Source organism: Vulpes lagopus, chromosome 16, assembly GCF_018345385.1.
Source record: "Vulpes lagopus strain Blue_001 chromosome 16, ASM1834538v1, whole genome shotgun sequence".
NCBI lineage: Eukaryota > Metazoa > Chordata > Mammalia > Carnivora > Canidae > Vulpes > Vulpes lagopus.
In genome coordinates, this window is record NC_054839.1 from 10,633,329 (window position 1) to 10,660,756 (window position 27,428).

The window sequence follows — 27,428 nt, forward strand, 5'->3', positions numbered from 1 at the left end:
GGAACTCCATAGCAACCTCACTTTGCGGAAACCACGTTCTTAAAAATAGGTCCAATTACCTTTATCGCGTAGTTTAAAATACCTGTCCTTCTCCCCATAAAAAACAAGCAAACAAAAACATAAAATCTTTAAGTTGTTGTTGCAGATCCTAAAGGAAAAAGGCAGGAAATAGTGCTTTCAAACTTCTTCCTTAGAGGGAATGGCTGCCCTTCGTGACTCCATAGAAATGTTATTCCCAAGGCTAATTCCCCGTCCCTTTCTCCTCCTGCTGTCCCTACTGGGGCATCAGCCAGGAGTTCCCTCTCCTCCTGATTATAGGACAAGCCTGCATCTCTCTCTCTCTTTTTTGTTTTCTTAAGATTTTATTTATTCATGAGAGAGACACAGAGAGAGAGAGAGACAACACAGGCAGAGGGAGAAGTGGGCTCCCTACGGGGCACACCATCCCAGGGCCCCAGGATCACAACCTGAGCCAAAGGCAGACGCTCAACCACTGAGCCCCCCAGGAGCCCCATGCCTCTATCCCTTGAGAGGAGTTTTTCTAGTTTCCAAGCAGAAGGCAATGGCTTTCTACTCATTTTTGGTCCATATTATTGAAATTAAACCCTGAGTTTTCTTAAGTAGCATGCTTGTCAGTAAATTGAGATGTAAACTTACTTTTCCAGTAACCATGGTAATGAAAACAGCCCACTCAGTCCTCACAAGTGAATCATCTTAGCAAAGTCAGAGTGTCCCCCCTGCTGTGGTTGGATCTGGGGACTCTCACTGCTTTTCAGTTGAGCTCCCCAATATTTCTGCCCTGCTGTCTTGTCTGCTGTGCCGTTTCAGGGGTCAGAACCTCACAGAGTCTGAAAAACATGAGGGTACCACACAGTCACATCAGCCTGAGACAGAGGGACAAGGTCTGTCTCAGCCACCCCCTTGTGCCCTGTGCACTTCCTAGTATAGTTTCAAAACCCATATGATTAAGAGCAGGGAGTATTTCTCTGACAGCAGGGCAGTGTCTGTCCGCTTTCTCACCTGCCTCCTTTCTGCCAAGCATATAGCAAGTTCCACAGGAAGCCTTCACCGTAGTCAGCTAACAAATGTACAAAAGGAAAAAAGTGATAGAAGCAATTACTAGGTTTTCTTTACTTTTCCCATTTCTATAAGTCTTCACGTTCACTCAGTCATTCAACAAATGTCTATGGAACACCTGTTATTCATCTGGCGCTCTTCGGGGCCATGGGATTTCAACAATGAGCAAGATGTGAGTGGTGCCCTTTAGAAGCTTTTAGACTAATGGAGAGGACCATGAGTAAATGCATGAAAGTAAAATGTGTTACAGGAACCTGAGACAGGACTCCCGTAGGCCCCGTTATAGGAGCAGAAAGCTTGAGCAGTGTAGGAGGAAAGGTGCTCCAGACAGAGAGTGAGACATGCAGAAAAGTGCAGGACGCAGAAGATGCTTGACCTAACTGTTCGTCGTGAGAAGCAGAATAGTGATTATGACCAGTCATAGTGATAAGTGATGCAGGTTCCAATCCTCATCTATGAAGTAGAAATAACTCTTATTTTCATCGCTTGCTATGAGGATTAAATTATATATGTTAAATGCCTCCCATTGCACTGGCATAATGTATGTTATGTGCCTCTAATACTAAGTAAGATAGGATACTGATTCTGAACCATACCATGAGTTCAGACTCAGCAAATAGACTTACATTCATCAATCAAGATGAAGGACTTTTACTTAAACAAATTAACCTTTGATTGTAACAGTCTAGTTAAGCACAGTATATTAATTACTGATTTATTTTCCTTATTGTTCATGAGTCTGATTTTTTTATTTTCATTTTTTTATATTTTAGTAACAACCCCCATTGCCTATATAGTGTCTCAGGCTCTCAAGAAGTAAATTAAATTTCTCTGGAAAGATGTCCTCTTCACAAAGCCTTGTTGATTGCCAGACAGCATTTTGTATTTTTCTATGTGATTATAGAGTGTTTGATGATTTGCTTCAGTAACTCTGTACATAGCAAGTTACTGATCTATAATTTCCAGGATAAACGTCTACTCACCAAAAGAGAGAAAGAGAGAGAGAGAGAGAGAGAGAGAGAGAGAGAGAGAGAGAGAGAAACCAGCCTATTTTCATCTTTAGGGCTTTTGCTCTTCTGAAAGAATTTTCTAAAATAATAGCTTAGCATCTCTCCAGGGCCATTCAAGATGTCTCTGTAGGAGAAGAGTGGGAGGTTACACGGTGCCACCACTCAGAGGGGCTGGATTGGCAGAGTTACAGACAGTGTGGTCCAGGGGAGGGAAGAAACGGTGTTCATCAGACCAAATGTGAAAACCTATGTATTCTCTTCAGCTTAGAAATGCTCTGGTGGATAATTGATCTACTCACGATAATAGAGAGGAAACAAAAAGATACAAAATACAAGTGAAAACTTTTTCTTACATGTTTATTGATCTTTGCAGTATTTGTTTGAGCTCAGATCAAAATATAGCTGAGTTCCAGTGCACATTTTATCATTTGACATTTATTTCTTGAAGGCCTTTATATGCAAACAGTGTGCAGGGGTCTGGGTAAAAAGTGCACTCTGCTGCTTTTATTCCCTATCAATGATTTTTTTTGCATTTTATTTGCATATTTAGTTGAGTAATCACTCTTGGTTTGGGATTATAAATAATTTTCTTGGATTCCTTCAGTGTACATCCACTGAAAGTCAAAAGTAAATGTGTCTTAGGATAGAGATCTTCTATAAGTAACACAGAAAGCTTTTAACCACAATTTTTCTTCACTGTCTCCAAAACAGGTATCAGAGCGCTGAGCTTGCAGCTAATACTATATGTGAAATTTACACTTTGCTCTACTGTTTCAACATTCTTCTCTTTGGAGTATACTTGTACTCATAAGTTTTACTTTCCATTAAGTATAGTGCCAATCTCAATGTGTTACAGTTGTTGCTGGGGCTGGTGTTCTTGTTATTCGTTTTTTGTGTTTTTTTTAAAAAAGATTCTATTTATTTACTCATGACAGACACAGAGAGAGAAAGGCAGAGACACAGGCAGAGGGAGAAGCAGGCTCCATGCGGGGAGCCCAATGTGGGACTTGATCCCGGGTGTCCAGGATCACACCCCAGGGCTGAAGACGGCACTAAACCACTAGGCCACCGGGGCTGCTCTGTTCTTGTTATTTGGATCTAAAGTCCAAATACCATTGAATCAATTGGAGAGTAAGCCCTATTCCCTTGTATTATCTGAGGGGCATGGATTTTAAATTCACAAACAGCTGCATGGTTATAAGCATCTGGTATTTTCTCCCAAAATCATAATCCACTCATATTTTTTTTAATCTCTACAAGTTTCAGCTTTTGTCTTTCTGTTTATGTGAGCTATAATCATGAAGTGTTATGCTAAATATATATTACAGCGGATATCATAGCTTCTTACCAGTGAGCACTGGATATTTAGCATATCTGTGAAGATACTGCTTCTCCTTCATCTTTTGCATCCTTGGCATCATTACACTAGGCTAGCTGATGTCTGAGTTGTTGGATATTTGGCCAAATCGCCAACACAAACCTTAGTGACTAAAGCATTGTTGGGCAATTTAATTCCATAAAAGGCAAGCCAATTAAGTTTCCAATCATTTAATTTCTAGTTTCACAAGATTGTCCTATATATCGAGTGTATTGATGCATTTCAAAAGTGATTAGTCCTCCTTTGTAATTTTTACTTGATTCACATTTGTTATTTCAAGGATTCACTTCATAAGGGGAAAAATTAGAACAGAGAAAAGTTATCTTTAATATTAAGTAATGAATTCATTCTTTAAATATATTCACTAACAAGTTACAGGCAGTACTGGACAGTGGAGGAAAATATAGTAGATAAGGAGTATACCACCCTTCTCATATGGAGCTAATGATCTACTGAAATTCACAGAGAAATAATAAGTTGTTTCATACACAGAGCAAAAAACAACATGTAGGGTGCCCTGGAGCCCAAAGGAAGACTCTGTGTGTGTAGGCATGCACACGTGCATACGTATTTATATATTTTTTGACTTTTATGACTGGTGTATTTTTAGGGTTCAGAATTTATAATGTTGAAATAACAAGATCAAAAATCTTGACCCATCATCTAAAACTCCCTTTTCACAATTCACATTCTAAGACAATTTCAAAGCTCTGTAGCATGCTATTATAATGATATTCACCTTTTTATACATTGTAAGTGACTATTTTAATTTTGCTGCCACCTAATCACCTCTTAAAATTATTATTTCTTTCCAAGCATAATGTCAATTTTATAAAAAGTTTATTTTATAGAAACATCTTGCTATACACAAGATCTATCATATGCACTTTGAGGTTAGTTTTCAGTTCATAGGTGCATGAAAAATTAAAATACACTTGAATGACGTACCTGCCACCTTCAACCTATGTAATTTTAAGTAATTGCTTATTTCCAATTATGACATTTTATGTGGGAGACTTACTCAATAAGGCAGCTAATTACAATAATTACACTACACCTTTCTAGAAGAAATGACATTCATCAAGCCCTATTCATTGGACCATAGTTTTGTGCTTTATGGCCATATGTTTTTATAAATGTGTTTCCATTTATTATATTTAATATTTAACCTGTTAATATTTTCAAAATGAAAAAAGAAAAATATGGCTCCCAAACTTATTCTCATTTATAAACAGAAATACATTGTTAACAACTCCAAATCAGAAAAAGTTATTCAAATATTTAGAATATGTATGATTTTCTGTCTCAAGTAAATTCTAATGCCTTCATTTTGAAGGAGGGTATCCGAGTGAAACTATTACTCTTCAGACCAGCATTGCAGCATCCCAGAGGAAGCGAGTATCCCTTGCTAGCTCTAGGGTGACTCGCAGGCTGTTGAATAAATTGAATTAATATTCTGCTTAATTGAAAGTAGTGATAGATCCCAGATTTCAAGGAATCAGTAGATATAAAATGTAAATACTCTTATCATACTGACATTAATAGCTTAGAAAAGTTATCTATCTCCTTTAGTGCTTTGGGGTCATTATTCTGAAAATCAGGTATGCATATATAGAACAAAGGAAAAACATAGCTAGTTTAGATTTTGTATCAGGATTTGGGATAAGAGCAAATTCTATGGAGGAACCAAATTTGAGTTCAAGCAAAAAATGTTGCATCATGATATAGTTTGGAAAATGCTTTTTTTTTTTTTTATTGTTGGGTCTAATGACATTTGACATAAACATTATGTTTAGTGACAAGATTTGAACACTGCAGGTATACGTCTAGACTTCTAATTGTGTTCTTCAGTTTGCAATTTGGAAGGCCAAGACAACATAATTTCTATGAATATCAGATTTCTCACCTGTAAAAAAAGAATAGCATGTACCTATGAGGATTAATTTGAAAACTCAATTTAAAATGTGTATAATACCTCAGCATGTGATCAAAGAACCAAGAAAATTAATAAGGATTTAGAAGATTTGAAATACAGAAACCAAGAAAATTAATAAGGATTTAGAAGATTTGACCAGCCTTCATTCAGTGACTAGAGAATGCACATTCTGATTGAGGGACACCTAAATAATTTACAAAATATGGCCACTTATGTACCACAAAGGAATTCTAAATATAAACCAAAGCAGTATCCTAAAGAAGACATTATTTGACAAAAGTGTAATAAAATTAGAAACTAAATAACAACCACAAAACACCAACACATTTCAAAATCTAAAAATCACTTCTAAATAATTTAGGAAGCATAGAAGAAACTGCATGGAAATAAAAAGTTTCTAGAACTGAAAACTAATAAATACGAAGTAGCTCAAACTTGTGAGAAGCAGCTAAAGGCATGTTTAGAGGGAAAACTATAGCCTTGAATGTATATTTAATAAAGGAATAAAGGCTAACATAAATTGTCCAAATATTAAACTCAAGAATTTATAGAAACACTAACCAAGAAAACATTAAGACAGCAGAAGAAAAAAAGAGATAAAAGTAGATACTAATCAAATGGGGAAAAAAGAAGCAGTAAGTAATATCAGTAAAACTAAAATTTTGTTCTTTGAAAGAACAAATAAAAAATGATAAGTCTGGGCAGCCTGGGTGGCTCAGTGGTTTAGTGCCACCTTCAGCCCAGGGCGTGATCCTGGAGACCCAGGATCGAGTCCCATCTTGGGCTCCCTGCATAGAGCCTGTTTCTTCCTCTGCCTGTGTCTCTGCCTCTCTGTATCTCTCTCTCTCTCTCTCTCTCTCTCTCTCTGTCCCTCATGAATAAATAAATAAAATCTTTATAAAAAATGATAAATCTACATCAAAATTCAAGAAAAAAATAAGGAGTCTTCTGGAATGATGACAGAGGCATTGGCATAGTTTTTTAATCTTGAATTCCCACATGAAAGTAAACAATACTTAGTAACCAAAATCGATAGACAACATTTAAAACAAAACTAGATAATTCACAAACCACAAGTCAAAGCAGGTATAGACAAAACAAATAACCCCATGATTTGCATGGTAACTTAGTCTGTTTGGGTTGCTATAACAAATACGACTCAAAAAATAAGCATTTATCTCTCAGAGTTTGGGAGGCTGGAAAGTCTCAGACCTAGGTGCTGGCAGATTGAGTGTCTGGTTCCTCTTTCTGGCTCACAGATGGCTTCCGTCTTGTTGTGTGCTCCTATAGCAGAAAGAGGAAGGGCTCTGGTTTCCTCTTCTTATGAGGGTACAATTGCCAACATGGGAGCTCTATCCTCAGGACCTCCTTTAAATGTAATTACCTGCCAGAGGCCCACCTCCTAATATCTTCTCTTTGGAGGGCTAGAGTTTCAACATATGAATTTGGGGGTATAAAACATGGTATTGGTGCCTGTGGGAAAGAAGCTAAGGTTAGTTACAGGACATGTAATGCCTTTGAGAACAGGAAAACACCTGCCTAGCTCCATCCACACTGAAAAAAACATCCAGGAATGGAATCAAAATTGAACAGGCCAGCAACAAGAGTGATGAAGGGAAAAGTAGATCCAGACAAAATCAGTGGTGTCTGTTATCCATAACAGAGCCAGGAAATCTCAGAAAGAAGGCTGCCATATGGACCACTATGTCAAAACAACAGAAGAATCTCTGAAGCTAGCAAGAAATACTGAACTGTTCAGAAAAACTGTGCTTAAAAGTGAGCAACAGAAATTTATCAAAGTCAAATTTCCTACAAAAGTTGTAAGAAAAAAAGAGTAGGAGCAGAATACCATCACAATAGACAGTGAAAGCTTACCATAAAGACATACTCACAAATGGCTCAAATTGTAGCATACAATGGCAAAACGAGTTAAAAAACATACAGATTGCATAAGACTAGAGTAACAACCAAAGTAATAAATTCGTACATAAGGTGATAGAACTCAGGAAAGAAATACAGTTGACTCTTGAACAACATGAGTTTGAGCTGTGTGCATCCACTTATGTGCAGATTTTTTTGATAAATACAAAAAATACAGCACTATAAATGTATTTTCTCTTCCCTATGATTTTCTTAGTAACGTTTTCTTTTCTCTAGCTTACTTTATTATAAGAATACAGTATATAATACTTATGATGTACAAAATATGTGTTAATTTACTATATTATCAGTAAGGCATTCTCAATAATAGCCCCTTAGTAGTCAAGGGGTTTTTGGGGGAGGGTCAAAAGTTATATGTGCATTTTCAACTGAATGGGGTGTCAGTGCTCCTAACCCCTGCATTGATCAAGGGCCAACTGTATAAATAAAAGCAATGAAGACTAAACTGGAAAGAACATAAAGTGATCACATACATCAGATGATACCTAAAGAAAACTAGAAAGTGAAGAAGAGAAAATTTTAAGATATGAAGAAAGATGAAAATGATTTTAAAGAAAATGACAAATTGAAGAAATCCAAAGAAGGTCCAGCATCTAACTTATAGAGAGCCTAAAAGAAGAAAACCAAAGCAATAGCATGGAACAAACATTAAACTTTTCTGAAATATAAGATTTGAAGCTACATATTGAAAGTACATGCCATGTAATGGAAAATATCAACCACAAATGACAAAAAATAAGACATATTCCAGACAAATTACAGGACTTTATATATAAATGTATATTTAAAAGGCTATCGCTCTTAACTATAGAGAAAAAACTGAGAGTTCCTAACAGGGAGGTGCATGGGGGATGGGTTAAATGAGTGATGGGCATTAAGGAGGGCACTTGTCGTGTTGAGTGCTGGGTGTTCTGTGTAAGTGATGAATCACTAAATTCTACTCCTGAAACCAGTATCATGCTATATGTTAACTAACCAGAATTTAAGCAAAAACTTGAAACCAAAATATAATAATAAAAGAAAATAAATAAGTATTCAGCTCAAAATAAACAAAAGTCTTACAAAGGAAAGAAGGAATGCTTTATGTCAGAAAAAATTAGAGTTATATATATGGGATATCCAGAGAGAATATGTGAGCCAGGTTGTTTTTATACCCAGGAAAACTGACTCTCAAGTCTAAAGAGGGAATTAAAAACAACTGCTATTAAGATGCAAGGATGTATGTTGTTCCTATGAGCCTTTCCTGAGGAAACTTCTAGAACACGTTTCAGACAACCCCAGTGAATTCCAAATATGACTCTATGACAATGACAAAAGAACAGGTGCTGAACATTCTTAAACTATGTATAACTATGACTTATGAGGATTACAATGAAGAGAAAAATATGTAATAGCTATTTTCTGAGTACAGTACAAGTGTACAAATGAGAGGAAAATGAAAAGAATATATGCAAACGCTTTTTAAATATCCACTAATTGTATTGTGTTAGAACAGGTTTTGTAATTCTAAGACTCCTATCCATGAAATATGAAATAAAAATGAGTTATTATCAGACAATCTAATGTCTGTCATCCACTATGTACTTGAAAAATCAAGATGTAGGGTGGAGGGATACAGATACAGAAGAGATACAGATGTCATATGGAAGAAATGAGGTAAAAACCCTATGCCCTGAATTTAAATTGAAAATATCAGAATAAACTCAGGCAAAGTCTTCAGAACAGTGACCAACTCAGTAGCAATGAGAATCACTGGCATCTAAATTATGTTTTTGAAACCCATTTCTCAATAAATAAACCAGGGGTTTTTGGAGAAAATTGTTAATTTGGAATAGGAAGCATATATAAGATAAGCGTGGGATATCTTGCCATATCTAACAAAGAAACCTAGACAATAGAGTCAGGGCAAAAGAATCCATGTGCCATCTTGAGAAAACTCCCAATGAGCACAGTTGGGATGCTTTGACCTAACATGAGGATAATGATTGTAATGGATTGAAACCAAATATAATCCTTGAGTTCATAATGGCATTTTTAAACTAGTAACTGGTTGCCTTCAGAAGATGATAGAAAATCAATTAATTATATAAAAATGAATAAGTAAAGGTAAAGAATCAACATTTATCTTACCTTTTCCATATGAACTATATTACTGATTAACCAAATAGTACATGAAAGAAAGTCTCTTATTATAAAAAGTATTCCAACTAGCATGTGAGAAAGAAGTGGCAATTTTACAAACTGAATGAATCAATGATCTAAGCAACGAATATCAATACTACTAACATCACAAAAAGAGGAACCATCTGGCATTATATGCCTTGCGATGAAAGATACCACCACCTATGGCCTTGCCAAAGCAAGTAAGTGTGAGCCTGATGAGGCTCTGGGTCCGGCTGCCAATTTGCAGGAAGTACAGAAGACAGAGAAACATGTGAAGTGTGCCATGAATGTGCACTTGGGAAAATCCAGACTCTTGGAAAGTACAGGTCATATGGCCCAGGTCCTTCAATTTAGGGTGGGCGGGGCACTGTAGATTAAAAGATGTTAAAGAAATTGCCAGAAAATCAGCAAGATCCATCCATTGCTGTGCCCTTCAGCTCCAAGTTGTTCAACCACAAATAACTGCAAATTTGAACCTCCTGAATTTCATGTTAAAGGGCACAGTTCTAGAAACTTTTTTTTTAGAAACACCTTTCAAATTAAAATTTTAAGACCAAAAAAAAATCATCTCTCTATTGTTTGAATATTTAAACTTATTTTTTGATAATTCAGCCAGAGAATGGTTATCTTCTGTAGTTGGATGTATTAGGTTTAGAAACAAAATAAACCACCAGAAGAACTCCCTATGATGTCACCCATACTCCTCCTTTTAAGTCCTGCATGTCTGACATGTTTAGAACCAGAAGAAACAATTGCTTCCTTAGCTGTAATCAAAAACTTCAGATCTAAAATTACTTATCCTGAAATTGATTTCTGTATTCCTTGTTTTGATCATCTCTGATTACTGTCAGTATCTTTGAGAGCCACAAGAGAGCACTGCAGAGCAGCGTAGCTCTGAGTCCTTGGGACTAGCAGACAGTCTCCTTTTCGGAAAAAAATGTGCAAAGCTTTACTGTGGAAATAAAAACTGGAAGAATAATAGATAATCACTATAGGCCTTCTTTATTTACTGGGTGAAGAAGAACAGTTAAAATATATAACTATCTAAATACATATCTAGGCTATCAAATATGCATAGACATAGATAGATGATAGATAGATAGATAGATAGATAGATAGATAGATAGATAGATAGATATGTAGATATTTCTTCTTTTAAAACATCCTAAGGCATCTGGGTGGCTCAGTGATTGAACAGAGTCTGCCTTTGGCTCAGGTCATGATCCTGGGGTCCTGGGATCAAGTCCCACATCAGGATCCCCACAGGGAGCCTGCTTCTCCCTCTGCCTGTGTCTCTGCCTCTCTTTCTGTGTCTCTGCCTCTCTTTCTGTGTCTCTCATGAATAAATAAATAAAATCTTTTTTAAAAAAAGGATGAAATAAGAGCGATGGGGTCCAGTCCTCTCCCAAAACCTGCTGTCTCAGGGCCCCCATAGCCTGGACCTCTCCCATGACCATGCATGTGCCTAAGGTATCAAAAGGCAGAAGCACCATCATGATGGGACCCTGCAGCTGAGTCTTCTGTCTCTGAAAATGACTTTAAATAACATTCTTTGGAACACAGGCTGCCAGCTCTAGGAGGTCAAATCAATGCCAAAAGTCACCTCTTCAGGGCAGGGGAGGAGATTTAAGAAAGTTTCATGATACATCACAGTAAACAGCCTTTCTTATACAACCCTGACAGTATAGTTTCTGGAAAAATTACACCCACTTTTAGCTCCTTGTCTATGCATTAGTTTATTCTTCCAAGAGTTCTGGTGAATAATGAAACCAGTTCAGCTTTTCATTATTGAAAAAAATAAGAGTTTACCATCTTTCCTCTTATGAGGAAAATTGCCAATGTGTTCAATGATCTTTCCCTTCATTGCAGATCTACTGTAAAAAATGAGTTATATTGCTGGTTATGATGTTATCTAGGTCATCAAGTGTGCCTGAAAAGGCCAGTTTTGTTCACCACTTCCTCTCCAGCTGTGGCCATGTGGACATACTAGTTGACAGTACAGCAGTTGTTTATAGGCTTGTTTGTAGATCGGAGCTCGGTGACTTTGCACCTGAAGTCACTACCTTGTTTAAAAGAAACTGGATGATCTATTTTTAGTGAACACAGAGTTGTTCTGCCTCTTGCTTATCCCTCAGATCTGTTTGGAACACATTATGCCTGACACTATTTCCTCCACCTAGCTCAGCACTTATGCAAATAGTCTTCACCAGATTACTTTGCCCCATACAAGCATTTCCAACTGCAGTCCTTTGCCCATGTACTCCTTTGCTATGAAAAATCTTAACCATTCTTAAAGTCTCCATGCGACTTCTTCTTTAATGACATCTTTGCTATTTCAGACACACCTATTTCTCTCCCCACCTGAGGTCTTATAGCCTTCTTATCTTTCCTACTAGACATATCATCCAGCACTTTACTATCTACTTTTTACTGGTAATGTCATGCGTCATAACCCTGCCTTTGTAACTCTGCTTTTCAATTCTGATAAGCAAGAATTCTGAATTAATCCTAGTTAACCCGTATATCTAATAGCCACTAATATACTAAGCACTTAGTAACCTAGTCTATTAATCAAGATGAGCAGGTTGTTGTCCAAGTATTATCTTTGGTCTGACTACTGGAGTTACACTTTCTAGTAATTTGTTATTATGAATCTTCTAAGGATGACATGCTTCCCTGTTCTTTCTGTCCTGTTCTTGCTCATTTTGGTTCTCTGTACACCTGTCACCCCTCTGACTTCTGCAACTATTTAGCAAGACAGGGCTGAGTTTGGAGAATCTTCTGGTTTGTAGGCAGCCTCCAGGATTTTGTTTTCCTTAGTGCTTTTCCTTGGAATAATTTCACCCTTCTTAACTAGGAAGCAGCCTTGAAAGTTCATCTCATTTGTCTCCATGCCTGTAGGCAAAACAACTCTTGAACTCATCCATCAGATTAGTATTGGGTCATAGGCCAAGAACCTGCAACAGTTGTAAGGTGGATTAGAGAACGTTTTATTGGACAATAGCAAGAAGGAGTCCAACATTTGTTTTAATTCCTTATTTAAATTTAATGTTAAATTCCCTGAACACTGAAAAGCCTGTTTAGAGTAAGATGTTATTTATTACTGGTAAACATAGCCAATGTATCACCGCCAGCCATATGGCCCCACAAGCTTGTTTACATTTCTGCTCAAATAAAAGTAAAAATAAAAGATAAAATTAAATGATAGAATCAAGGTGCCTGGTGGTATGGTCCATTAAGCATCTGACTCTTGGTTTTGGCTCAGGTCGTGATCTTGGGGTTCTCAGATGGAGCCCTGCATTGGGCTCCATGCTGAGCTCAGAGACTGCTTAAGATCCTCTCTCCCTCTCTCTAACCCTCCCACTTGTTCTCTCTGTCTCAAATAAATAAATAAATCTTAAAAAAAAATAGTATCAATCATATAGTGATGTTTTAGTGAAAAAATCATGTTTAATGTTTTAATAGTATTATCTATGTAATATATATAATGATTTGTCAATATATTATCCCTTTACATTACAAAACTAAAGTCACGCTTCTAATTTTTTAGCTTCGCAAGTCTGTTTTCAGCATCAGGGCAAGGAATCTTCTAGAGAAGGAGACTGCAGTCACTAAAATCTTAAGGTAACACCATTAAACATTAGTACATATGTAAACACAAGCGGGTTTGTATTAAGCAAAGAAGGGCTCTTTCTTTTTAATGAACTAATATTCTGAATATAAATATATATTCTTTCTGCTAGAAAGTAGGTTTGGGTAACTATATATTTATAAATAATGCCAAATATATCATTAATATCTTTCCTGAGAAAAGTAATGTTTTATTACATCAATTGTGCATTTGTTTTCAAGTACTTACACATAAATTGTAAGTATAAGCATTTAGATGAAAATAACTTACTTTTATTCTTCCATGTTTTATGTCTTTTGTGATACCTAAAGGACAAATCACAATCTAAGGGGAAAATAGTAAAAGGGTAAGCTTTTTAGAAGTTATTATCATTTATTAATCTATGAAGAATAAATGTATTTAAAATCTGTAAGAATCAAAACCATATCCCTTTTAAAATGCTTATGAAAATGTCATTTAAAAAAAGAAAATATGTCATTTTAATGCTACTTTCTTAAACCTGCCTTCATGAAGTATCAAAGGAAAAACAAGCTAGCTACTTAGGAGTATCTTATAAGACTGGCATAATATGAAGTAACATGATCTTTATGAAAATGTATAAGCATTTGGAATGTAATTTATCGGTGCACATATTCCACAGATGTGTAATGATACAACTAAATACTAGGAGGCTGAAAGGAGAATGGCTGACAAGGTAAATGGATGAATTTATACTGGGAAGCCTCCCTCCACTCTTGTGCCGAAGAGGAGTTAAACTCTCTTCTACTCTACCTCTGTTCCAAGAATAGTCATTAAAGAGTTTTTGCCAGAGTGTATATCACTATAACCTGGGTAACTGTAATGAGGAAAGAAGGCTAACATAATGGACTTGAGAATCTATTTTGAGTTTATAACAGTACCTGAAATTCATAAGCCAAAAGTGCTCCTAACTGGTCAAGACAGTATTTTGCGTATTCATTATTTCCTCAGCTGACAGTTCTTGCATAGATATGAGTATGCACCAGAATACCTTTCCTGAGAAGAAAAGAAACATTTCTGGGGCTTGTATGTTATTACCACAAAGTATGATAAGATAATCCTAAAAGGTCTGGTTTAATAGAGAAAGGAAAACTTCTCAGGAAATTTGTAACCTGTATCTGAATTTTGGTGTGCTTCCAGCTGGCTCCATCCTGGCACTGCCATCAGATATTATGGGGCTGGCCTTAAGCACTATGTGGTACTCCAGGGTCTTTATCAAGCTGTAACTACTATCCTAGACAAATTTCTGGTAGTGTCAATCCCTAGCTTCTTAAAGACACTCCCCTGTTCATGTAAGACAGACCCCGTGCAGGTCCAGCCCTGCAAGAGTGCCCCTGCACTCCGAGGGAAGAGAATTCAGCCTCAAATGCACCATGATCCATGAGGGGATTGTAATGCACTGGCCTGTATTCAGAGTCTACCTGCCAAATTAGGCACCACGATGACATTACCCACCTATGCAGAACAACTACCTTCCTGAATGTACACCAGGGACCTCTGAGCAGAGACAGACAGGGATACTTGCAAGAAGCCATTTCCGGAGCCTCACTTACCTATGAACTCTTCTTAAATTTGGTCTCCTGGTTTTCCTTTTTCACCAACTCTTCCTTAGTCATCTGCTCCTAGTTTACAAAAGAAATGTGAGGACTCTCATTCACACACACAGGAAAGTGAAACTATGGTGTGTGTTGATCTGGGTTGCCAAACACAGGGACCATTCCCACACAGTGTTTTCCAGAAGGAGGATCCCACTGGGTGGCATCTTACTGTCTTATTGTCTATCCAAGTGACAAGTTTTTGGAAAACCTCCTTCCAGGAATTCATCCACCTTAGGGATAGGCCTTAGAAATAATGCAGATGTCACATGGTCATGTGTTAACGTGTTATTAGATTTAGAACATAAAGTCAGGCTTTTTCTGGCAGATTTGGCTTATCCACATGACACTGAAGGCTGACTTCATGATGCCCAAAGTCATAAACGTAAATGCATTAGATGGAGAAGACTCTCCAGTGTTTTCTCAAAGTCATATTGAAGCACAGATATGATAATGCTAGGAATCACATCCTTTACTGCTAATTAACACTGTAAGGGGGAAATTTAGCTGTTGATTTTCAAATGTACAGAAATGTTTTGAAAAAGAGAAAATTTATTTAAAAGAGAGAGAGAGAGAATTTGTAAGGGTACCTGAGCCAATTTTTTTTTTCTGAGCCAAATTTTTAAGACCATCAGGGAATAGAGACACCCTCAGACTTGCCCAATAATTGTGTAGTTTCAGGGACACTCAGAGCCATTTTCACTTTACGACAGCCCAGCCAGCACACCACAAAATGAGAGGCAGCTCCCTGGGGGTGCTGGAGCTGTTAGCCAGTCAATCTCAGGAAATACAATGCTACAATGAGAAAAAAAATTAAGATTTTTTTAAGAATATAAATTTAATCTTTAGAAAAGCCCATTTAACTCTTTTCTCCTGTGAAAATGGTTTCCTTGTTGGTGCTACATTAGTCTCTGTAAGAACTAAGGATAGGATGTCAAACTGAGAGTTTCTTTGGGTAGGCTTATCTCATTTCACTCATAATATAGTAGTAGCAATAATAATAATATAATAATATTATACCTGCATTATAATGTAACCTGTAAGTAAAAAGGTCAAGAATAGATTGGATCCATGGGCATTTTTCATGCTGTTTTCCAAGGAGTAACAACAACTGAAAAGACAAGGAAAGAACAGATAAGAGAAATTAAAAAAAAAAAAAAAGGAAAACATTTACAGTTACAGTCACCTCAGGCCAAAATAGGAAAGAAGGAGAAGTTTCTAACATTCTCTCAGGGTCTTCTTACTCCCTGGGGAGACTCTCCTCCCCTAGGCTCAGCCCTTTCTCTTTGTTCATTAAGCTACAGTGTTCCTGGGTAAGTTAGAAGTAGAAAGACAAATCCTCCATGATGTCAATTACATGTGGAATCTAAAAAAGTCAAACTCATAGAAACAGTAGATTGGGGATTGCCAAGAGGTGGGGGTGGGGGGCAAATAGGGAGATAGTGGTCAAAGAATACATATTTCTAGTTTTAAGCTGAATGGGTTCAGGGATCTAATGTACAGTCTGGTGACTCTTGTTAATAATACTGTGTTGTATAGTTGACACTTGCTAAGAAGAGTGAATCATAAATATTCTCACCACATACACACACAAAATCATAATTATGGGAAGTGATGCATGCGTTAACTACCATCATTGTGGTATCTTTTTACAATACATACACACATCTGTGTGTATGCCTGGGCGGCTCAGTTGGTTAAGCATCGGACTCTGGTTTTGGCTCAGGTCATGATCTCAGGGTCCTGAGATAGGGCTCCAAGCTCAGGGTGGAGTCTGCTTGAGGCTCTCTCTCTCTCTCCCTCTGCCCCTCCCATTAGTGCTCTCTCTCTCTCTCTCTCTCTCTCTCTCTCTCTCTCTAAAAAAAAATAAATCTTAAAAAAAAAACATATACATGCCTCAAATCATGCTTTACACCTTATATTTACACAACACTGTTAATCAGTTATCCTTCAGTAAAGCTGGGGAAAGAATGGCCTCTCCCATGACTATTTGCATTTTGAAAGGGAGATTTTGAAAAGAACTTTAAGACAAGGAGGTGGGGTGGGGGGTGGATCCCTAAGTGGCTCAGCGGTTTAGCACCTGCCTTCAGCCCAGGGCGTGATGCTGGAGTCCTGGGATTGAGTCCCACGTCAGGCTCCCTGCGTGGAGCCTGCTTCTCCCTCTGCCTGTGTCTCTGCCTCTCTCTCTCTCTCTCTCTCTCTGTGTGTGTGTGTGTGTGTGTGTGTGTCTATCATGAATAAATAAATAAAATATTTTTAAAAAAGACAAGGAGGTACAGATTATGTATCTTCGTGGATGGGTCTGCCTTGTTATGGAAGAATGGAAGTCCACCAGAGACTTGCTGTAGCGCTGTATCACTCTTGATTTTCCTTAGTCTTTTATTTTCATAGTCCAAGTATTTACTGTCCTTAATTTCATCTAAGAGGTTCCTCCCCAGGGAGGCAGGCAAGAGCGTTATGGGAAGGCATAGAAAGAAGATCTCAGCTGAACCATTTTAGCAAGTATGTCACAGGTGAGCATGTGTTTTGAATTGGGTGCGGATAGAGATAAGTCACATAAACTTGAAATCCAATGTGTTATGAGGAAGATAATATGAAATATTAGTGTCTTAGAAATAACTTTTAAAAATAACAAATATTTGGGGGAAAGGATACAAAACAAATCTCTGATCTAATGTATCTAGAGACCTGGCTGTGTCAACAGGCAAATTATTTAAATCCTCAGTTTCCTAAGAATTTAAAGATTGGAAGAGGTGATCCTCAGGGTCCCCCCTAGTCTAACACAATCTACTGAACTTGGTGTCAGCATCTGGCTCTGTTCCTCTCTAACCTTAACTCCCTTACGTGCCTTTGCAGTGTAGACTGCCTAGATTGGTTGTCTGAGTAATCTGTTGATTAATCAGAGTGAAATTTAATACTTGTCACAGTGAGGGAGGCCACCACCTCAGCACTCTTACTAACATCTCAAAAAGGATAGATCAGGAGTGGATATTTATAACGTTTGGGGTTTAGGTTTAAGTGTTTTCAGTGACTGAGATTGAGCAGAATTCTTGATGTAAGAGTTAGATCATTTCACAATATATACAAACATCAAATCATTTTGTTGTATACCTGAAGCTAATAGTGTTACACGTCAATTATAGCTCAATTTTAAGGAGGGCACATGATGGGGTGAGCGCCGGGTGTTCAATGCAGCTGATGAATTATTGAAAACTACCTCTGAAACTCATGATGTACTATATGCTGGCAAGTTGAATTTAAATAAATAAATAAATAGTTGAGGACTCTTAGGGATACATAAGTCATAAGCAGCTGTTATGGACAGGTAACCATTACTGTGCTGGGGGGGGGCAGCCCTGGGGGTGGGGGCACAGTAGGGGGGACACCCCTTTGCCTCCCTGTGCCCCCAGTGTTCTTTCCACCTGATTTGGCTCCACATTTCAATTGTCAGTTGTTCCAAGGGAGTCTGCACATCTGTTTTTTACTTTCCTTCCTGATGTGGGGTGACTTTCTGTTGTCATCTTCAATCTAAGTATCTATTCTCTTCTCTCTTGAATTTTTAACCATGTACGTGCATTGCCTTTAAAAATAAATTACAACTAATTTTTAGAAACAGCATTTAGGGGCACCTGGTTGGCTCAGTTGGTTAAGTGTCTGCCTTTAGTTCAGGTCATGATCCTAGGGTCCTGGGATCAAGTCCTGCATCCGGCTCCTGCTCAGAAAGGAGCTTGCTTCTCCCTCTGCCCTTCCCCCTGTTTGTGCGCACTCTCGCTTTTTTATCTCTGTCAAATAAATAAATAAAATCTTTTAAAAAAATAGAAAACGGCATTTAAAAACGTGTTTAGGTTTGATGGACTGAACTGGGCAGGGTCTTGGCCTGAGTCTTGATGAGAACCAATCATTTTTAGGTGATTGGTTTGACCAGTTGAATGACATATTATCTAGACATATATGTCTAGAGACATATTATCTATAGACAGTCCCTCAGTCTATAATTCAGATAAGTGGTTTTTCAGAAACTTCCTAAAGCTAATAATGAGATCACTTATTGGTTAAGAGCCTTAAATTCTTGGACAGGAATTTCCTGGAATGAATAGTAAAGTCATATTGATGGAGGGGCCTGAGTTCTTAGTACTAATTAAGTGGCAGGGCTGCCTGGGGTCTCAGTGCTCAGGGGATCCACATTTCCATTTGAAACAGGATAACGTTATTCCAGAAAAGAGTATGCCATATACCTTTACTATGAACAGGAAATTCAAGCCGACAAAGAAAAAAGTCAGAAAGAAAGAGGCCTAGAGTCTGAGATATTTGAATCACTGGAGTCACCAGTGACTTCTATACATAATCATCTTTAATTTGTTCATTTGTGTTCTTCTACATAGCACTTTTTAAAAAAAATTAATCCGTGCTCTGCAAAACAGAAATGAACTTCTCCATCTATTTGGGAACTCTCTGATAGAAACAAAAGTGGGGCATTTCAACAGAACTTGAGAATACAGTCACATGCTTGCCTGTAAGGGATTCAGTTGGCACAAATGGGCATCTGTATTGTTTTCTTCAAGACTTATCTGGAGAGGACTGTAAGAAGGAGGATGTTCCACCACCTAAATTGTAAACTCCAGGGTTGCTATTAAATTCACTCTCATTTTGACATGGCCTACACTGTTCAGCTCCACTAAAGAAAGCTTCCTTCAAAAGGCAGTGACCTTTTCACTACATCAGGAAGAATCAAAACAAATAGCAATGTGCTTTCAGCAGCCTCGCTGCCTCTACTGAGATTTCTCCCATTCAGAGCCCTGAAATTCAGCACGAATGCATTATCATTCCTACCAGGCGGAATGCATAGAGAAATGTCAAAATAAAATAATTAAACGTTTTACATTACTTTGGAAAATTCCATCCTTTGCCATCAGTACCTTGCTAGCTAGGAAGTATCTTAATAGCCTTTTTGAATGATTGGTCTAGGATGATATTTGCATTCTGATATTTGGATTGGATTCTGATATTTGGATCTATGATGAAATTTTCCTTGCTGCACACTCGTATTAATAATTTTTTAAAGTCTAAGGAATGGTCATTAGTTGACTGCCACTTACTAAGAAAGAATTAAATATAAGTAATGATATGGGGGGTTAGTTTTTCTCTGCAAGAATCATTTTTTATTGATTAGAAATACAATTTGGATACTACTTAAATATAAATAAAATAAGAATGTATTTCTTAAGATACAGATTCCTAAATAGCATTAGCTGGATTTTCTTCCTGAAAGGACTCATTTATCCAAGAAATACTTCTGTAGCATCTTCTATGTGCCAGGCATTTTCTGAGAATCTGAACACATAGATTATTCCCTCAAGGAGTAAATGTTTGCCCTGAGAACATGCTTATGACACCGTCAGGTGTGAATAATACCTTCAATAATACCTCTAGTTCTGTGAACACAACTGTGACAAGAAAATTCATACCGAGCATAGTCACGGTTCCCTTACTGAGTGACTTTGATAATTAAAATAATTTACCTGAAATGTTTCATAAAACAAAGTGTTTTCTACCTTAAACTTATTTCCATTATGCCATGAAAATGCTTTTCCAACATGAACATAGGAGTAGGAAAAGGGAGATGGGAAAAGAATGAATAATGAGTATTTATGAAGACCCACGTATGATGCTAAGGTCTTAATGCATATTATCTCAGCCAATCTGTACAACACACCTATGCAGGAAAAAATGTTATTATTACCCCCATGGTATGTATGACAAAACTGGGTCTTGGACCAGGTGAGTACTTTTTCCCAAGATCACATACCATAGAAATGGTTTTGGCTATCAGACATCATCTACAACCTGATTTCCCAATTTGGTAGCCATATTTATGTATCCCCAACAACTTATGCAACTAAATTCTCCCATCTACTGGAGGGTGACTGTGTGCTCAACACTGGACTCCTTTACCAGCTCTGTCTCACTAGGTCCTCTTAGCAACCCCTGATAGACAGTGATTATTAACTCTGTTTTTGAGATGAAGAAACATAAGGCTCAGGAAGCTTAGATGAATTACCTAAAGTCACCCTGTTTAGTGAGTCAGGGAGCCAAGGAACCAGGAATCAAACCCTGGTCTGTGTAATTCCAAAACCCGTGTATTAACTATGACTCTATGCTTTCAAATTATAGAGGATCCCTCATTCTTATTGCTTCTCAGGGTACACATACAGATTATGCATCATACAAAGTGGCCAAGTCAAGGGGCAATTAGAAACTGAAATCTAGCCTGCACTTTCCCTGCTAAGACACACCTTCATTGCCAGGCAGTGTCCCTGGCATAGGACTACATCCCTCAAGAGGAAGAGGCATCCTTTTCCAATTTATGCGAAGGTGCTACTAGCATCCTTGCTCTCTGGGGCAGCCTAAATCTTTAGAACCATAACTCTCTCTGGTTTCTTCCTTCTCCCTCCACACCCTCCATAAAATTTCCCATTGTAGAGGGGAGCCAGCCCTGAATTATCTTGGGGGTAACAGAAGTGTCTTCATGGAAGATCTTTTGCTGGACATTTGTCACAACTCAAACCCCAAACTGTGATGGAAAAGCCAGTCAGGAAAGTTCATACCTGGACTGAAATTGTGTGGTCTTCTTGACACTGGCCTACAAAGGTCACCTCATTTCTGTTCAGGTCCAGACAGTCATAGAGAGTATGTTGTGTCGGTTTAGGAGAAAGTCCTGGGAATGGAAATCCATGATCTTTGAAATACCTGAAGTGCATCTGTGATGTTTTCCATTCTGCTTGGATGGACCAGGAAAAATTGGTCATATCTCAGAATTAGGAGACCTAGCCAAACAGCTAGAGACCAGCATGTTGCAAGACCAAAGGGAGAGGTGTGGGCATGCTCACAGATGTTGGCAAAGGTGAGCCTGATTGACCTGGCAGGTGGAAGTGGTTGGAGCAGGAGTTAAATCAAGATCACTGGGGAGGAGGGGCTTGATCAGGTCCTTGATCAGGGCCCAAGGACCAGCTGGAAGAAAATCTGTACCTGCGATCAGAGGCACCGCCCGCAGAACAGCAATGGCTAGTGTGGCTGAGACAAGCATGGCACTGTCTTCTGTGTGGGTTGTAACCACCTACCTGGAACATGGTGTGCACCTCACTTCAGAGCCCTGTAACTTCTGGGTGGGTGAGGACTTAGCCAGGGGTGCTTTTCCATGGGCTGTAGGCTACAGGAATTTGTTTTTGCCCTGCGGCCTCTTCCAGGTCCCTTTTGTCCCAGCTCCACCTTCCCAGGGTGCAGGACAGGTGAACTGACACCTGAGCTCTTTCTAGAACATAAGCATCTAGGCCACACTCCTCTGGAAGACAGATGAGCCTGATTTTGCAGAGACTAAGGAGATCATGGAGTGTTCTAGAGGAAGGAATTCAAATTAAACCCCCATGATGCTAAGAGGCCACCTGCTCCTATGCACATCATTAGCTATAGGACAAGGGAAATGGAGGAAAGGACAAGCAGCTCCTTCATTCCTATTCTGTTCTCTTCTGTCTAGACCCAGAGCTTCCAGTTCTCTGAAGCAGGACCTATTAAATGGAAATCTAAGAGAGCTTAATAATGCACAGCATTAGCATGTTACCCGGGGTGCTCCTTCCCATTTGACAGGCTCTCCTTTTCAAATTCTTGTTTCATCATTTAGCCTCGCAATTCAGCAGCTTTGGAGAAGGTCATCTGAGTTCTCTGCAGCTCCATATTCTGGGCACGACTAGTAAGATGCACTCAGCCCCACCCAGAGGACCTGAGTGCCTCGCAGCCACTCACAGACCTGCGGATTAGACTTGCCAACTGCTCAGCATTATGTGCTCCAGCTGCGGGAGGGGAGGGGACCCGAAAAGACCCTGTGGATGAGAAGAAGCAGATACCCCTAAAGCTGGGTTTGGGTCAATCTCCTGACATAGCAGCCATTTTTCATGACAAGCATTTGGCAAGAATAACCTGAAGTCTTCAAAAAACAGAGTATCGGGTGTTAATATACTCAACATTAATAAAATAACTATTAACATCTGATTTATTAAAGATATTTGTTAACATGTATCATGTATTTATAGATGTTAATATATTGAATACTAATTATTAATATTGAGTATATTACCATCTAAACATTAAATATTGATCAAATATGTAATCAAATATTAGATATCATAAATATTTATCTGTGATTCTATTTAGGCTGCCTAGTTTTTGGTTTCTCTTATTCATAACATTTAAAAACTCTTATAGATTAATTGAAAGACATTTGCAGAAACAGATTAAGTAAATATATGAAAAGTAAGTGTATTCAGAGAGCAATAAGAATATCTGTGGGTGTAAGCATTTGTATAAAAGGTAAAAGGTGAAAATTTCAAAGAGGCAAAATATAACTTAATTTAAGCAAAATAATATATATTTTTTTGCTTTTTTAAAACCAAACTTTCTTTCCTTGAACTTTTCTTAAATTTTTTTATGAGATGCAATTGACATATAGCATTATATTAATTTCAGGTATACAACATAATTCAAGGGAATTTGTGCATATTGTGAACTGATCATTAAACTTACACCTAGTTAACATCTGTCACCACACATAGTAAAATAATATATCTAAAGAAGTTTTCCTAAGTATTTCCCGATTTGCGGTAATCAAAATGTTATATTACATTGAGATTGTACATGATTTGTACATTATTACAAAGTGACTACGAATCAGGAGAGCTACTATTAATTTTGCCTAACAGAAGCAGCAATATATTTGAACAGGATTTTTCTTTTACTATTTTATCGTTGGAGCATAAGGTAATAAGTAGTATAAGAAAATCCGTATCTGTATAAAAATTGGTTCATATGGTTTATGCAACATCTGCAAAATTTCACTTTTGTTATAATAAATAGTTCAATCTTTGCACTGTAATTTATGTTTTTCTGAGTCAGATGGAGCATTACTAAATTTTAAATCCCAAATGTGGTGTGCAGTTTCAGACATTCTATTTCCTGAATTATAATAGATGTACTAAAGGCAGAGATTTCCCATGAGCTGATTTCCTTTTTTATTTATCTTACCTACTTATGATATAATGCTTTAAAGCTTCCTTTATGTTTCAATCTACAATGAGGTTCTGGTTGCCCATGTATTTACATGTGTATTTATGACAACATTTTGATGAATAGCGCAAGATTGAAAAGAATAAATCGGATGTCGCTTAATAGTAAAGAGCTATATCCATTTACTCAGGACTGGGTTGATTCACAAAGGAGTTGGGTATTCACTACGATAAAAATGCAGCTTTTTCCTCATCTCAGCAAGAGGCCATTACAGAGGAGCTCACCTATTAGCATCTGCTGTTGTCTCCCCTTTGGAGGATCTCATTGTCACTTTCCTGGAGTCAGGTAAGAGCCCTGCCTTCCCAGGAAATACTCATTACCCATTCCCTTACACCATTCTACAGCCATAGTTTCATGTAATTACCACCGAAGGACTATTTTCCTGTTTTCTGTTGGTGTGATTACATTATATTAACCAACATTCAATAATACTTTGCAATGTGTAACCTTGTGGAGCTCAAGATTTGAGTAAAATTCCTCAAATTTAACGCTCTGCAAAGTCACATTGAAGTTCCTTTAGACGGTAATTATGTTTAATACCAGATGGTTTCATGCGATCTAACTTTTCTATAATGAATGAAAATAATTTGAAGACTCATAGGCCTCTCTTTCATTACAGAATGTACAGGCTTTTCCCACACCCTTGTTCTGGAACATTAAGAAAGAAGATATGGAGAGAGAGAAAGAAGAAAGAAACCGAGGACCCCCTGCTACTATTTCTATAAACAACTAGTGGTGTTTAAAGGCTAATAAAGCTCCAAAGATCTCTCTTATAACCATAATCTTTGGGCCAATTTTAAAATATTTTAGATGGAGGAATGTCAAGAAAAATAGAGACAATTTCTTAAGACCTGATTCTCTTCCCTCAACCTCCATAAAAGATTATATATATATATACATGGCTGTCATATAAGGGGCAATTGAAATTCCACAGCACAAAGGCAATGCAGAGAGAAGGAGAAGAAAAAAAAAGAATCAATCTTTCATATGTTTTTTTCAAAGGCTTGGCAAGAAACCAGGGGTAATATTTTTGCAACTGGGAATGTGTGTTTGCTGAAGAATATTCCCACATTTGAATCATCATCAGGGGTCCTAGTCTTGTTTTACTTTCAAAGGTAGAGAGGGCATAACATTAACCCCAACTGGGAAAAGGAAAGTGCCTCACTGTAATTCCCCTCCAGGGAGCAGGAATAAAGGGATTACATATGCCTGCATAATGGAGAATTTCCTCACTCAGACAAGACAAAAGACTTCATTATTTTTCACCAGACACTTGAAGCCTTGTGCCTCTCAGTTCAAGACAAGCAGGCAGAGCAATTTTCTCTACTAAACCACTAGGTGGAGTTTCTAAAAAACTGGCCTTCTAGTACTTGCCATTAAAAAGAGATATGGAAAAGACATTGTTAAAACCTTAATATCAGGACTCTCTGGTCTGGCCCCTAAGAAAAGCCAGACTGTGCCTGAAGTTCATAGTGTGTGTTTTCAATATTAGCAGCTTCACTTTTTCTCTAGGCAGCAAATAAATGAATGTTTTCGTCCTGCAAATGTATTCGTCTTCAGGTGAGATCAAAAAGCATCTAAATTCTAATAAAAAAAATTTCAAGTGGCAAAATATAACATGGAATATCCAAATACTCTTCCTTCTGACTAGGTCTGTCACTGAGTAACTTTCATGAAATATACACCTCACTTCTTATTGGTATATTAGTAAAAGCCTCAAATTCCTTACTTACTATTTCAGCGCAGTAGTAGATTCCTATAAGGCACCATATATAAAGATCATGTTCCTTCCAAGTGACGGGTCAGATCCCCCATTTAAGAAATTTAAATGAATTCAGCTCTGCTTCATATCGACTTGCAGGTTTCCCTTAATAGCTTAACATAGTATATAGATAAAGATTTGTACATTTTCGGTTTGCAAGAAGCAATGTCTGATTTTTTATTACTGTCTCATCTCCTATAGGTGTGCAGCCCACTTTTTGAGTGGTATAGCATAGTGTTCTAACTGGAGATAAAATTAAGATCAACTTCCCCTTTAAAAAACATATTTCAGGGGCACCTGGATGGCTCAGTGGTTGAGAGTCTGCCTTTGACTCAGATCGTGATCCCAGGATCCTAGGATCCAGTCCCACATCAGGCTCCCTGCAGGGAGCCTGCTTCTTCTCCCCCTGCCTGTGTCTCTGCCTATCTCTGTGTCTCTCATGAATAAATAAATAAAATCTTTTAAAATGTTTTAATTTTTAAAAAGCATATTTTGAACACATGCTATTTCCGCACTTCATAAGCCTTAAGTGATCAAAAGAGACATTAAAATATTTGATCTTGGGCAGCCCCGGTGGTTCAGTGGCTTAGTGCTGCCTTCGTCCCAGGATCAAGTCCCACGTCGGGCTCCCTGTGTGGAGCCTGCTTCTCCCTCTGCCTGTGTCTCTGCCTCTCTCTCACTCTGTCATGAATAAATAAATAAAATATTTTTAAAAAAATAAAATAAAATATTTGATCTTCACAAAATTTCAAGGTTTACTGGTTTCACAAAATTTGTTGAGCACCTACTGTGTGCAAGGTGAAGTAATAATTGAGCAATGAGTAAGTCAAGCCCTGCTCTCCTGGAGCTCTTTGGAGAGAGGTAAACCAAAAGGAACCATAAGGAACCAAAAGACCAAGGAGAGTGACACAGTGGGAGTGCTGTCACCCTCTTTGGTCTTTAACCCTAATGGTGAAAGATGAGGTGGACCCTACAGGACTTTGATGCCGTGCTGAGCTTCTAGTCTTAATCTTTCTCTGAGGAGCAATAAGATGTTGAAGATTTTAAGACAGCAATGATAACGGTATTAGTTATCATCACTCTTAAATTGCCCGGTAACAAGTTACTCCAAAGCTTGGTGATTGAAACAATGCAGATTAATCTCGGAGTCTGAGTCGGGGACCTGGGTGTGGCTTGGCTGGGTCTCTCACTGGGCTGCAGGCATTTTGACTTACTCGGGAGGAACCCCCTACCTAGATCACTCTCCTGTTCTTAATAAGATTTAGCTCCCCGTGAGCGGTTAGATTAATGCTTCCATTCCTTCCTCGTGCACTTAGCAGAAGTCCACCCTTGTCATTCCTTAAAGAGTGGATCTCTTCATTCCACAGAGAGTCCTCCACCCTCTGTAGAATGTTTTAATACCAACCATGACATGGGACAACATGGCAGCTTGTTTCGGCAGAACCAGCAAGTGAGGAAGATGGAATGCATTTGTTTTGTGATCTATCCCATCCCATTTATTTACCTTATATTTGTTTGTTTTTGTTTTTGTCTTTTTTTCCCTTATATTTAAGAGCACATCATTAAGTCCTGCACACATTCTTGGGTTATGCCAAAGCATGAAAACCAGGAGGCAGGATCATTGGGGGCCATCTTAGAAACACCTGCACGGTAGCATTGCAGGAGTTCATTTCAGAGATCACTTTGCTTGGGATAATAACGTACCACGTTTATTGAGAGTGGCTACATGGAGACAGGTTAAGAGATGGCAGCTGTAGTCCATGGCATATATCGCTGTTGATCAGGTTCAGAACAGAGAAGACT

At 38.0% G+C, this 27,428-nt stretch overlaps 1 protein-coding gene across 6 annotated transcripts in view; it reads left to right on the plus strand.

Annotated features, from left to right (window-relative positions):
- Positions 1-27,428, plus strand: part of NALCN (sodium leak channel, non-selective) — a 314,412-nt gene that overhangs the window by 232,482 nt on the left and 54,502 nt on the right. For all 6 annotated transcript variants that reach the window (XM_041731319.1, XM_041731318.1, XM_041731317.1 and 3 more), the window contains one exon: positions 13,056-13,129. In XM_041731319.1, the coding sequence (XP_041587253.1) occupies positions 13,056-13,129 (74 nt within the window). The remainder of the gene's footprint in view (positions 1-13,055; positions 13,130-27,428) is intronic.